General features: G+C 36.7%; 1 protein-coding gene across 1 annotated transcript; it reads right to left on the reverse strand.

The window, feature by feature from the left end:
* Positions 1-341: 341 nt before the first annotated feature.
* On the reverse strand, positions 342-13,187 carry LOC129424407 (bile salt-activated lipase). Its single transcript, XM_073871443.1, has 11 exons — positions 13,062-13,187; positions 11,939-12,090; positions 11,713-11,855; positions 11,373-11,570; positions 9,924-10,054; positions 9,707-9,814; positions 6,560-6,674; positions 5,339-5,525; positions 4,831-5,034; positions 3,664-3,861; positions 342-591 (listed from the first exon to the last, which is right to left on the reverse strand). Exons 1-11 carry the CDS (start codon positions 13,122-13,124, stop codon positions 411-413), a joined length of 1,680 nt encoding a protein of 559 aa, XP_073727544.1. The 5' UTR covers positions 13,125-13,187; the 3' UTR covers positions 342-410.
* Between the last annotated feature and the right edge of the window lie 1,474 nt (positions 13,188-14,661).

Here is a 14,661-nt window from a genome sequence, read left to right on the forward strand (position 1 = left end):
AAAGCGATGCAGCAGATTTTGAACGAGCACTTTTACCTCATGGGCAAAGTGCATTGTTATTTAAACATTTGATTGTTTGTTATAAAAGGAAAACAAATATTTGATGTGGAACAATTTATGGAGAGGTATTGGCACTTTGCACATAGTGCTAATATACAGTACAGTAGGCTACTGGTAAAAAATTAGGGTTACACACAGTAATTTAAACCAACTGCTGGGTTTTACCCTTCTTGACCCAACACTGGGTTGAAAATAACAATATATATATTTTTTAGAGTGTATGTCCAATAAAACACAGATAGCACCAGATATAATATTTCAATAAAATAATATCAGCTTGATTTGATTAACAAATGTTTATTGCATGAATCAAGGCACAGCGTGAACTTCAGTACTTATTAACACTGGGCTTATTTCTGGATGAGGGGGTAGCTTGTGTAGACAGTGGTCCAGTAATAAACATAGCGCAGCCTTAGCTTTTGCTTCACACTGTTTTTGTTCGTATTGTGGTTGATCTCTAGGAACTCATGGCCTGAGGTGGTAAACTCGGGCCAAGTCACAGGCACCTTTGATCCACCGCTGTTAGGGTTTCTGTGAGGGGAAAAAGTTCAAAATCAGAATTTTAAAATCATAACCTGTAAGTTCTTTGTAAATGTAGCTCTATCACAGCACTGTTTTAAAGTCCTCTTGTAGTCAATCATTTTATCATTTAAAACTTATCTTTGAGCATCATAATAGCATATATCAAAGTTTTTCCTCTGACGTTAATTTCTTCATGCTTTAAAACAGATTGAATGTAACTCTACACCCTTGCCTCATTTATTATACGCAGATCTGTGAATATGCGAGTTAGTCCCCGCCTCCAACTCTTTTGCATCACCTCGTACCATAGATATATATGTAAATAGATGCTACATTTGGCAGTTTCAGACACATATGCTGAGTACCAATTCATCTACTTGTACTACGACCTAAAAGTATGTACTGTTTTTGTGAGGAAAACGTACATACTTTTGAGTGTGTAGCAAAAGAGTATAAACGTTCTGGGACATACTTTGATGACGTCATGCAACGTGAACGAAAACGTGGTTGCCTAGTTACGCACACCACGACTGTTAACAATATTTTATTCATTCTTATAACTTATGTCCAATATAATTTTATTTACTATTCCCATCTTTTTTTCTCATCGTTTTTTTCACAATACATTTTACAATGTGTTCTACCAAGTAGAGGTGTGAAGCAGAGCATCATCGTAAAACCAAACGCAGGTCGTTTGTGAGGCGGCTGGTTCTGACTTTGATGTGCAATGTGTGTAACGAAAGCTACTTATTTTAAAGTCAAAATATTTAAAGTTTATAGTATAACTATTGTTTAACGTATTTTATACTTAATTTTATACTTGTAATGTAATGTATATAACTCAAAAATACCCCGATGAAAATGAACCATGCTTTTACTATAGTAAAAGTGTAGTAACCATGTTTCTTTGGTTGGACTAATAAAGTTAACATTTGTACAGCCACAGTATTACTACAAATAAGTCAGTGTGGTTAAGCTCCTTCCTCCCGCATGCCATGGGTTGTGGGCAATATTAGCTGTTAGAGTGTGCATTGATCTGCACTTTTCGAATTCTAACCGGAAATAGTAGACCATCCGGGTATCTTTGGGATACTCATTTCAACATACTACGATTTGGGACGTACTAATTCTAGTTTCGCATACTATTTAGGACAGATAGTATGCGAATTGGGACTCAGCAATAACTGCTAAGTCCAGTTTCACATGCATATGCATTAGGGTGGTCCTTATAATGGGTCAATTTTTTTTTAATGTTCAACTCTCACCCCTAAATGTGTTAGGATATCAATAAAAACACACTGTGCAAAATTTTGCATTTTTTTTACAATATCTAGATGTTGCTCAAAGCCTTTGAATATTTCCGAAAACACATATTTTGCAAAATCTGTACCATTTAAAAATGCACAACACACATAAAACTTGCTTCTTGGAGGGTAACTTTGTTCCAGTTATTTCTGTCTCTTCTGATTCGAGTAACCATAAAGCGGACTTGCTTCGTGTTGCTTCAGCCATTGTCTCCGTGTATATTGTCTTTTGTGCTTCATTCACATTGAAGCTTTCTTGTTTTGAAAGACATATCACAACTAAAACAGGAGTTTTAATTGCATGGAGCATGGTCAAATAAGTTAATTACTGCCATAAGTATATATTATTAAACAATTATACATGCTATAGCACAAAGTATCACATAATATGCAAATGTGTTAAACTTCAAAGGTCTTGAACAACCTCTAGTATTAAATAATATTGAAAACATGTTGCCCAATGTTTTAATTTATTTATTCAAACATATTTTTTGGGGTGAGAGGATGATCTTTTAAAAGTTGAAAAATAAGGACCACCCTAATATTCATATGTGAACTGCAGCATTTTTGGTTAACAGGTTAGAGCATTTACACCCGAGGTCTTCACTGGTCCACTTAGATCCGAAAACCTGAGGTCTGGCCCAGTGGGTTCAGGTCTAAAAGTTTCACGTGTGCCTTGGACACAGGTCGGTAATAATATTTGCGGCCTCGGGTAATTTAAAATGAATATGTTTTTGCAGAAGACCCAAACTATCTTGTGTGTGTGCATCGAGTCCTTTTCCATCCCCTCTTCTGTTTGCCCAAAAGCGGTTGCGACATAGTGTGACTGGCGGTAGGTTCATTTTCGTTGAGCCAGACCTGTCAATCAATTTTGAATACCCGCTGTAGTGGTTACCTTGGTGTCGTAATCACACAACAAATTAAAATACAGTAAATAGAGTTGCAGACCGAATTGTTTGCTAGGCCACTGGGGTTTCTTTCTGTCTGACTGGTGTAAGCGGGGCTGCAGACTGCACACACGTTGGTGCCGTTTACTTTCGGGTCCAGTTGGTTTTAAAAAAATGGTTGGGTCTAATTCTGTCGGGTTTTTCTCAGGTCGAGTCTGGTATGCACGTCTGGTTCAGGTAAAAAGTGATTCGGGTCATTTCAGGTTGGGTCTTTGGAGCTCCCCTAGAGAAATTTTACCATTTTGAGATTCATTTAGCCGATCTCCAGGTTTGGCGGTAACACTTTTAGCCTAGCTAAGCATAATCCATTGAATCTGATTAGACCATTAGCATCGCTCTGAAAAACGACCATTGATAAAAAATTACCAAATGATATTACGCAGTGCCCGAATATAGTCTCCTGCTATTGAAAATTACTAAGGGGACTATTTGCAGGCGCTGCGTAATATCATTGCGCCTGCTGCAGAAATGGTATGGCAGCAAAGTCCTGTATTATTACGGCGGAATGAGAGTATCGTTCCTAGCCATATCTGCCCAGAAAATCGCAACTTTTAATTTTCAGTCAGTTTTAGTACACGATGTAACTATAGAAGAGTCAAGTTTTAAGTAAGAAAAATATCGAAACTCTTTGGTTATTTTTTAGCGCGATGCTAATTGTTTAATCAGATTCAATGGATTATGCTAAGCTATGCTAAAACCTGAGTCATTGTTTTTACACACTTTCTGAACGAAACTCTTGTAAAAATTGGGGCCTTAGTGCACACAAACTTATTAGAAATTGAGATGACAAAACTGCTCCCAAAGTTACAGTAGTTACGTTTAAGCATTACCCAGTTTTGGCAAAGTTGGTCCAGTAGGAAATCATGTATTCAGAGACATCACGATGGCGGGGAAAGTAGCCCAGACGAGTGGCGAAGGGTTTTCCAAATACATACTGTAAATCATCGGCATGATCGGCACCCATCCAGGTGGGAAATATAGGCATGCGAGAAGGTTCACTGAACAGGTACGAGTAGGTTCGTCCAGTGCTGAGGAAAAATAGACAACGTTAATTTCCAGTGAAGGCTCATAACTAAACAAAACCCAATAAAGGACAAAAGTGATGCCTCTGCTGCCCTTAACATGCATGAAGCCCTTGATTTCTATGATCTTCATTTTATTTTATATTTAGTAGGGGTGTCACGATTCTCCAAATCCTCGATTCGATTATATTTTCGATTCTGATGTAACGATTCAAATCGATTCTCGATTTTTAAATGATTTTTTTTAAGACAAAAATTATATGCCTTTATTATTATTATTATTATTATTATTATAGTTTCACATTAACATGCACATTGCGTGCTTTTCCTCACATGGGGGTTTGTGGGCTTTACTTTACGCGAGAGAGCTTGTAGAGAGAGAATTCCTTCTTGCACGCAGATAGACTTAATGCGCGCGTCTTGGACTCCTATGATCTGAAATAAAACCGGTGCGTCAAGCAGCTGCGCTTCTATCTGTCTCACGTGCACGCGCTATCGCATTTGTCCAAAATCTAAACATAAACTAAAGTAATAATCCTTACGTATTTGTTCAGTTTTATGCGTTTCATGCGAGCTGAGGCAAACTATACCTTTTGTTTAAAATATAACCCACTGCATCTTGGCGGCTCTCTCGTGCACGTGCAGAGAGCTGCGCTCTGTCCGACTCCGAAGGCAGATCACTAGGTAGTAATTATGATATGCATTTCAAGGAGTTGTAGCAATACATCTCTCGTGTTTAAAATATAAATCGCGTTCCGCTGGATGGATGTTTTTAAAGGCACTTCTGAGAGTTTATTTTCCCCCGCTTGGCAAGCCGACCAGACGTAACATGGGGGCGTGGCAGCATCGACGATCCCATTTTTTAATTCGAAGTTCGAGGTTGTGACTTAATTTCGATCGATTTCGATTTAAAATCGAAATCGTGACACCCTTAATATTTAGAGGTAAGCAATGAGGAAGATGGGCTCCACTTACCCAGCGGTATCAGCGTGCAGGTACAGGGCAGCTTGTGTCGGCACCAGGAAGATGTAATCCGTCTCCAAATCCACAACAGTTTTCTTAATGTCTTTATCGCTAGGGTCATTACCCCAGCTGATGGTGTACTCAGAATACGCAGCAGCACCGGCTTCTGGGCCTCTGGATCTGGTCAGGGAATTGGCGAGCTTCTTGACATCACCTCTGTTATGGACAAATACAGCACATTGTGTTTTTTATTCATTAAAGACCTAATGAATGGCTGAACAGGTATTTATCTTGTTTTGTGTTGATGTAGAAATTGGGGTTGTAAAATAGCCAATAACCACTGACTTTTACTAGCTATTGCTATTGGTTGGCCCCCAAAAATAGAAAAAGTCAGGATGAGTCATTTTTGTTATTGACCCAGTCGATAGAGAGATCTTCACAGTTAGCATATATGGAGTAAAAGCCACAACACTCATATGTACAAGGGTAAAAACCTCTTGATTGCGTATGTAGCACTTACATAGGGGTGGACACCAGCGCATTGTTTATAGAGGGGATGTCAAGAGTGGCAAAGATGTGCCCATCCATGTCGTTGGCCCCGGCGATGTAGTCGATATTGGCAGCATTGTGGAAAAGTTGATCAGGCTCATCAGGCAAGAAGTCACCATCAATGACAGGAGACAGAGAAAGATTGTGGACAACAGGCTCTGGAAAAATGGTCAGATGTGTTAAATGCTGAGGCAATTTAATTATATTTAAACATTTAGGGATGTAAATATAGCATGCCAAGCAATAGTTGGAAATTCTCTCATAAATTACTCTAAAACCCTCATGCCATCCCAGATATATACGTACACTCTAAAAAATTTGCTGTAATTTTGCAGCTGGTTGCCAGTAACTTACTGTAGAAGATAAAGTCAAAAAATGTTTCATGTTCATTTAACTTTGAACAAAATGTTGCCAGTAAATAACATAAATGTAAAATCTACAGTAAGTTACTGGCAGCTAGTTGCCAGTAATACCCATTAATACTGTAATTTCTACAGAATTTTTTTTACAGTGTATGATTAGCTTTCGTTGAATAAAAACTGATAATTTTACATATTAATATGCCATAATTTTATCAAAGTTACTGGTTTTGGTTTTCATTTCACTAAATCAGTTCAAAATAATAATAATTTTCACTCACACACCAATTGTTTCACTTAAGCCGACATATTAACTCACTGGAGTCATTAAATTTCTTTAATAATGGATTTGTGTGCTTTTCTGAACATGACCATCCTGACTCACGTTTAAGAAATAACAGGAAGCATTTTAATATAAAAAAATAATTTTATATTAATGTAAATATAACATAAATTCTGACTGTGACATTTTTGGGTGAACTATTCCTTAAAACAAGTAAAAAAAGGAATGAAGTAATAAATAAAGGCAAAGTAGCCTTAAAGGGAAAGTTCACCCAAAAACGATTTTTTACTCACTCTTATGTTGTTACAAACCTGTATACATTTATTTGTTCTGCTGAACACAAAAAGATATTATTTTGTTACACATCATGAGCGCCATTGACTTTCATAGTTGGAAAAAAATACTATGGAAGTGAATGGGGCTCATTTGGTTTCATACACTCCTCAAAATGTCTTCCTTTGTGTTCATCAGAACAAAAAAAAAGACAAAATTTTCATTTTTGGGTGAACTATCCCTTTAATGTAAAATGTTTTGTGTGAGAATGGTTTACCAGTAGGAGATGAGCCCAGGATCACATTCCCAGCAACACTTAGAAGCTCTGGATCTGTCATCTTTAGGCAGGGCACCATCCCAGCATCAGTAGGACATCCCACCTTCTCTGCAACCTTAAGATGCACAAAAATTACCGATTAAATACATGGGTCATTCTACAAAAAAGGTGGAAATGCTTGTCCCTTGCTTTAGCAGACCCATTAATCATTTAATTTGACCCAATAATCCCATAATGATATTTAATAAATATAGACGGTTCTTAAAATGATGAGAGAGTTTATTTATTTAATTGTCTTTTTTAAATGCCTGGTCCTGAAAATTGCCCTGTCCCTTTGATCATACATGGAAGTTGAACTGTGTACTTATTATTTAAAACCATGTTTTTTTTTATAAAACAAATTTAATTTACATTTACCTTTAACCCTGTATGAATTTACCACAACACTGAAATGGTAAAAAAACAAAAACATTATTAATATGAATAATATCAAATAAATATTTGTCCCCCAAATTTATGTCATTGGTGTTACCCTACCCAAAGCACTTTAATTTTGAAACAATCTCTTTGAAGTTTTTTTGGGGGCAAGAGGTCAGTGAAAGAAGTGCAGTGGAGGAAGGCAAAAGGTTTGTGAGATGTCTTACCTTATTTGTCTAAAATATCATGATATATCTAAGAATTTTGAGATAAGATTTTTTGGATGTCATTAGTGTTACTTTTTTTTATAGCTGGGAGTGTTAAGATCTTTACATAAAAATACATTATATTTTTCTTTTTGTTGGTTTTAAAGAAAAATGCTCCTTATGTAATTCAATGGATTCAGTGATGTGGAATATCTTCTTTGTGACCTTGATTTGGCTTGTTGTGTTAATTTAGACTATTCCGCATCCCAGGTATGTTCTATTGTGTATCGTGTAAATAACTGTTAATGTTACGTTAAAGGTGCAGTGTGTAAATTTTAGCGACATCTAGTGGTGAGGTTGCGAATTGCAACCAACGACTCAGTCCACTGCCCAACCCTTGCTTTTGAAATGCATAAAGAAGCTACGATAGCCACCACCGGACAAACATTTTATCATCAGAGACAACTTAGGGAAAAAAGCTTGTCCGTTAAGGGCTTCTGTAGAAACATGGCAGCACAAAATGGTGATTTCCACACTCTAAAAAACGATTCGTTGGCTGAACAACCATAACTTATGAAAGTAATTGGATTAAACACAAAAAACTTAGTATTTGTAACTTTTCAACCTCTACTTAACATATTTAGTATGTGTAACACAAAAATTTAAGTTACCAGGTGAAATCCAAAAATAAAATGAAAAAACATAAGTAATGCTAACTACTATAACAATTGCATCAAAATTAAGTAAATCTAGCATAACATTTTAAGTAACTATAGAGCCACGTGATTTCCCATGATGCCTTTCCAGCCAAAAATTATGATATCTGTCGTAGCCATTTTGTGAAGCACATGCCCTGTAAAAAATCCAACTTCAAAATGTTCTTTTAACAAAAAACAAAGTTTTTCTTGTTGAAGGGCATCAGTTCATTAATTTGTGTTCAGTGAATGAAATAAGCATAATCATCCTGCTAACAAATATCATTTGTTGACTGGAGTTTTAAGTTTTTGTCCAATTTGTTTACCCAACTTGCCAAATTGAGTAATCTGAACAAGCAATTAAGAAAAAAACAATGGTCTGAATAGTTCCCAGCATGCATGTTCACTTCTTTGGTTAATATTTACTAAAAAAGATGACTGTTTTAATGTTTGCTGGGTTTATTTATGTTGATATGTTGTTAATGTTAGTTATATGTTGTATTTAGAGTTATTTTGAAAAAATTATGTTTGTTCATTTTTACCATGATTGAGAAGTGTGTGCTCAGTGTAGAGGGCAACACAGTGGGTTAGTGCGCATCATTGTTTCCTCACAGCAAAAAGGTCTCTGATTCAAGCAAGATCTAAGTCAGACAAATACTTCAGGAGACCTTTCTGTGTACACTCCCACAGTCCAAAACATGCAGATTAGCTGAATTGGGTATACTAAATTGCTCCAACTTCACTCTAAAATATGTGTTGGATTTACTCAAAACATATATGCACCATTTCTGCATCACACTTTTTAAGTAATCCCAACTTGGAATAATTTTACTTAAAATTAACAAGAAAATATGTGTTATATGAACCTAAATATTTGAGTTCATCAACATTCTTTACTTAAAAATGTAAGTACATAAAACACAGGTTTTCTTGTTAATCCTAAGCAAAACCATCAAAGTTGGGAACACTCAAAAAGTGTGATGCAAAAATGGTGCATATATATTTTAAATAAATCCAACACATCAGGTGTATGTAGATAAAAACGTCTCATTCTAAGGTTATAAAAACATAACAGTTCATTTTAAAAGGTCTTTATACACCACTGATAATATAGTTTTGTATATTATTTTGCATTTCTGTTAAGAGATCCTTTAAAAAATTACACACTGCACCTTTAACATGTACGGACACCTATTCAGCCTGCTGTTTTGTGTGCCATTGTTTAGTTGAATAACTTGCCTTTCCAGATTAAATGTCTGTTCTTGGGCTTGGACTTTTTTTTTAAATCATTTTCTAAATAAACACAAAATAGTCCACTGCGTCTTATACTGTATATGTTTTTCCTCTTCAAAACGCATTTTTGGCTGATGCGACTTATACTCCGGAGTGACTTATAGTCCGGAAAATACAATACTATTCAATTCTTTCAGAGTCAAACTTTTTAAATGATAAAAAAACATTTTGAATACCTTTATCCATTGATATTTAATAAACCAAATGAACCATTACAAAAAACAAATCTAAATGGAATAAATTTAAAACTGAGGACTGAAGTTCATAACTCTATTTATAAATCATTAACTGACTATATCAAAATGGACGGAAATAGCCATTCTGTGTGAAACATACCAGATGACTTTACTAAGTAAACGGCTGAAATCAAAGTAAACAAACCACAGTTGGCAAACACTAAGCCGTACATCTTGCATGTGCCCTTGCTTGAGTGTGTAGTGCTTGAGTATAAAGTTGGACATTGACCTAAGCTACATAAACTACAGTATATGAATTCATATACTACATGACTTGAAAATATAAAAAATAAAGCTCACCTGCACAGTAAATGCTCGTGGATTTCTGTTTACGGCCCAGGGGCAGAGGGCAACACCACTCTGTGAGATAGCTCTGCGGATCAAGCCTTTGTTATGGGGAGAAATAATCTGACACGCACACACACACAAAACCATACACACGGGAAATAATAAATATATGAGTAAAATTTACTTTATTTTTTTGAAGTTTTAGAAGAAAGATGAGCGACTGTAGCACCTGGAAGTTCACGCTGGCCGCCCCTGCTGACTCGCCAAAAATAGTAATGTTGTTTGGATCACCACCAAAAGCCTTGATGTTTCTGTGTACCCAAGCAATGCCTGCCTGCTGATCCCACAGGCCATAGTTTCCTATTAAACAGGACATGATCAGGTCATCCTATCTATCTATCTATCTATCTATCTATCTATCTATCTATCTATCTATCTATCTATCTATCTATCTATCTATCTATCTATCTATCTATCTATCTATCTATCTATCTTTCTGGAGGTCACCTGTCATGCATATTTTAGTTTCAACCCTACTCTCAACTTTTAGATCCCATTCTGCATTTCTAACCTTTTCTTCGTCCTATATAGTGTTACCATATTATATACATTAAGTTTCCAGTAAAGGGGACATAGCATGAAAATTAGACTTTCCATGTTTAAAGGGACACTCCACTTTTCTTGAAAATACGCCAACCCTCCCGCTCCCCCAGTTAAACACTTGATTTTTACCGTTTTGGAATCCATTCAGCTGATCTTCGGGTCTCGTGGTACCACTTTTAGCATAGCTGAGCACAATCCATTGAATCTGATTAGACCATTAGCATCACTCTCATAAATGAGAGTGATGCTATTTTTTCCATTTAAAACTTGACTCTTCTGTAGTTATTACACAGTGCTCGAAAATAGTACCCTGCTATTGAAAGTTACCAATGGGAACATTTTCGGGCGCTTGCTGCAGCCATGTTAAGGCAGCAAAGTCCTTGATTATTATGGCAGAATGAGAGTATAGTCCTAGCCATATTTGCCTAGAAAATCGCAACTTTTAATTTTCCGTCAGTCTTAGTACACAATGTAACTACAGAACAGTCAAGTTTTAAATAGGAAAAATATCCAAACTATTTGATCATTTTTGAGCGTGATGCTAATGGTCTAATCAGATTCAATGGATTATGCTAAGCTATGCTAAAAGTGGAAACGCCAGACCCGGAGAATGGCTGAATGGATTCCAAAACGGAAAAATCAAACGTTCAACCATTTAAGTGCTATAATTGGGTCCCCAGTGCTTCTATCAACCTAGAAAATGTGAATAAGATCAACCCATTAACTTAGTTTTGGTAAACCATTCTCCACATGTGAAAAAATAGGTCATTGAAATTTGGCTCCTCTGGTGATGTCAGAAGGGGATAATACCGCCCCTTAATCTGCACTATCCAACCACGTCACTATTTAGTACAGAGATCAGCTCATTTGCATGTTAAAGGACACACCCGTTGTGGGCACATTTTTGCACACACCTACAAAGTGACAATTTTAACATGTTATAACAAATTATCTGTGAGATATTTTGAGCTAAAACTTCACATACATACACTGGGGACACAAACGATTTTAAAAAGTCTTGTGAAATGTCCCCTTTAAAATGAAATCAATAAATATACATCTTTTGGATTTTTACCAGGAAGTTCATCATCTCCACTGCTGAGAAATCCCAAGGTGCCAAGACGGTAGTTCAATGTCACCACAATGACCTTTCCCCTGTCTGCCAACTCCCGTCCGTCGTACAGGTAGTTATCAAGGAAATTTGCACCCTGAGAACCACCCTTCAGAAATCCACCACCATAGATGAAAACCATAACAGGCAAGCCAGTAGACACTACCAAAATGGAAAAAATTACATTATGACCATATAAGACAAAAAATCTGCTTTCTGCTTAAGGTTATGTAAAATGTAGTAGCTGACTGCCCTCTCTCCTCTATTTTTGTTTGGTTTATGAATGATAGCAAGTTTAAAGTACCAGATGTGCCCTGAGGAACCCAGATATTCAGGTAAAGACAATCCTCAGAGCCCACGACGTCATTTTGGAGAAGATTCACCTGCATACACCTTTTGCTGTATTCAGTGGCCTTCAGAACACCAGTCCAGGTAGAGACAGTAATACTGATTCACCTTTATGCATGATGCACCATATGAAGCTGAATCTGTGTCAGTGTGGATACAGGTTGCATGACAGAGGGGTACACGAACCGTTCCAGCCTGGGTGAGGAACCGGCTTCTGAAATCTTCCTGGTTGTGCGGCGAATGGAATTCCTTTGAACACGTCCACGAAGCGGAAGCCTTCAACACGTTTGTTCTTTCCCTCTACCATGCCTCCCTCGGTGTACACAACACCCAGCTGTAAAATGATCACATTTACATTTGAAAATTACTTTTCAGCACTGGATTTAATCAAATTGGTGAGTAAAATAAATTGCTGACAATAAACACCAACACAGAATTTGTTTTTAAAACACATACATTGGAAAATACTATGGAAAATAGAAATATTTAGAATATATTGGGAAATATAAATTATATTATATAAATGTATATATTATATATAAATTATTTTAATTCTATAAAAAATATTTTATTCATTTAATATTTTATTTAAATATTATATTTAGAGGAAATTTACAAAGTCAAAGTGAATAATAATTACTTCTTTAAATTTGATTTTGTGTTAAAGTTGCTTATTGCTGACCACATAAAACAATGAAATTTAGTTTCACACAAACGAATTATTATTACACATCAATTATTTATTACTAATAAAAACTCCCAAGTAATAAACTGCAATCTTTATATTAGGAAATGCATTATTATAATTTACATATGGCAACACGTGACATTTTGTCATTATTGCACATATTTGCATTCATGTTTTTCTTTAATTTACAGTTAAACAACATTAAATAAAGTTAATAAACATTGATTTAACTTATCAAAGAAATAAAAACAGATTTAAGGTACACTCTATAAAATGTCAGGTTGTCTCAACCAATGCTTGGGTAAATTATGGGCAAACCCAACTGCTGGTTTATATTAACTTAAAAATATGCCCATATTTGACCCAGTCATGGGTTTAAAACAACCCAGCATTCTTTGAACAGAAAGTTACATTTGTGACCCTGTGAAAACTCAGCTAACTTAAATATAACCTTGATATATTTAATACTTAGATCATGTCAAACATTGCAATCAAACTTTAATGCTCCTAATATGATAATTAGATTAAGACGTTAGCCTGGATTTCAGAAACAGGGTCACATTTTTTTCTAAATTAATTGATTATCTTTTAAAAAATAAATTTGTATTCTGACTTACAGAGGCAGCCTTTGCTGTACACACACAGACTGCAACAGTGAGCAATATTCCCAGCATCCTCATCCTCAATTGGTGGACAGGTGTGACACTTAGGTGATTGCTTGAGCTTTTATAAAGAGCCCAAAATCATATCTCTCTTTTTAAGTTGTGCCAACGTTTATTCTTAGCCTTAAGGTACACAGACCCAGTAGATGCCCAACATGTGTGTGGCTGTGGTAAACTCTCATGGACAGACTGTCCACTGTTCAGTCGCTACAGAATGACACAAACATATTTATAATGTATGTCATTATTTATTAACACAACACACAATTATCTATAACACACACAAATAAAAGCAGCTTTATTTTAAGGGAATTGCTCAGTCATACAGTTTAACAAACGTTAAAGAGTTTATAAACAGTTTGTTCTACAGTTCAAATTTGTCACGGGTTATGTACAGTAATGTTATGCTTTGAGTCTGTATCAGGGCAATTTTGGGTTAATATTACTCACACCCCTTAAAGGCGGAGTCCACAATGTTTGAAAAACGCTTTGGAAAATTAGACAGGCCGTCTACCAAAACACACTTATACCCAATCAAATCAAATCAAATGCCGGGTTGCGTATGTGTGGGGCGGGTCTATCAACAGAAGGTCCTGATTCTATTGGGGTAGGGGCGTGTTTGTTTAGGTGATTTCAAATATCAACATTGGCTTTCAAACATCATGGACTCCGCCTTTAATGCGTGATGCCTATTTGCTGACTTTTTCTGCTGCATGTGACACTGAAGCCTCCACAGCAGGTTTTTAAAGCATAAACATAGAAAAGGCTATGCAAATATATATTTTATATATATAAATATGTCACAGGGTGACTATTGGAGGGCGGAACCAAAAGTGGCAGAGATTGGTTCCGCCTGAAGATGGTTTCCTGCCAGACCTCCTTTTGCAAACACCATTTGACTTCCTGGTCTCCCTGACAACACAAACGAGGAGTAAACGAGCTACAGGTGTGACAAGTTAATGTGGCAGCCTATGATTGGAGGAGGGAGTGAAGATGAGGGATATAAATGGGTATAGAGAAGCATAACGGAGGAGTTGTTTCGGGCGTGAGCCCCTTGATGCCTAGGGCAAAACCAAATCACACGCTCCGTCTTTGGAGGAGCCGAAGGGCGCCGTTGATCCGCAAATCGCTTATGGCATAAGGAAAGAATGCGGCTGCCAAAAAGAGGCGAAAAGGACGGGGCTGTGAAGTTTAAAGGAGCACCAAACCGAAAGTGCTTTTTGGTGCGTTTGTTTACCGCTGTGCAGATCTGTGTATGGGCTGTACACTGTTCCCTTAGGGAAGGAAGCGGGAGCCGTTGACGGTGAAACTAGAAGGAAAGTGAAGAGAGGTGACTGGGTGAAGTTTAACCATTATAACTACGTGACAGGATTAAGTCCACCGTGAGAGAGTTACGGAGCATTTGTGAAGAGCCGGACACGTAAGTACAGCATACAACTTTGCAAGCGGTTGTAATGAGGTGTACCCGAAGCGGGTTGTGAGTGTGTTGTTTTATAAAGGCCCTACGGGGAGGAAAAACGTAGGTGAGCCGGGAACCAACATTCAAGGCGAGTGG

This window comes from Misgurnus anguillicaudatus, chromosome 9, assembly GCF_027580225.2.
Source record: "Misgurnus anguillicaudatus chromosome 9, ASM2758022v2, whole genome shotgun sequence".
Lineage (NCBI taxonomy): Eukaryota > Metazoa > Chordata > Actinopteri > Cypriniformes > Cobitidae > Misgurnus > Misgurnus anguillicaudatus.

What these genes read in the sequence shown, in the direction of transcription:
- LOC129424407 (XM_073871443.1), bottom strand. Translation starts at nt 13,124, where the DNA reads ATGAGGATGCTGGGAATATTGCTCACTGTTGCAGTCTGTGTGTGTACA. An exon ending in GTACAGCAAAGGCTGCCTCT is followed by an intron (nt 12,091 to 13,061) that starts GTAAGTCAGAAT and finishes ATCATTTTACAG; the next exon opens with CTGGGTGTTGTGTACACCGA. An exon ending in GGTTCCTCAGGGCACATCTG is followed by an intron (nt 11,571 to 11,712) that starts GTACTTTAAACT and finishes CCATTTTGGTAG; the next exon opens with TGTCTACTGGCTTGCCTGTT.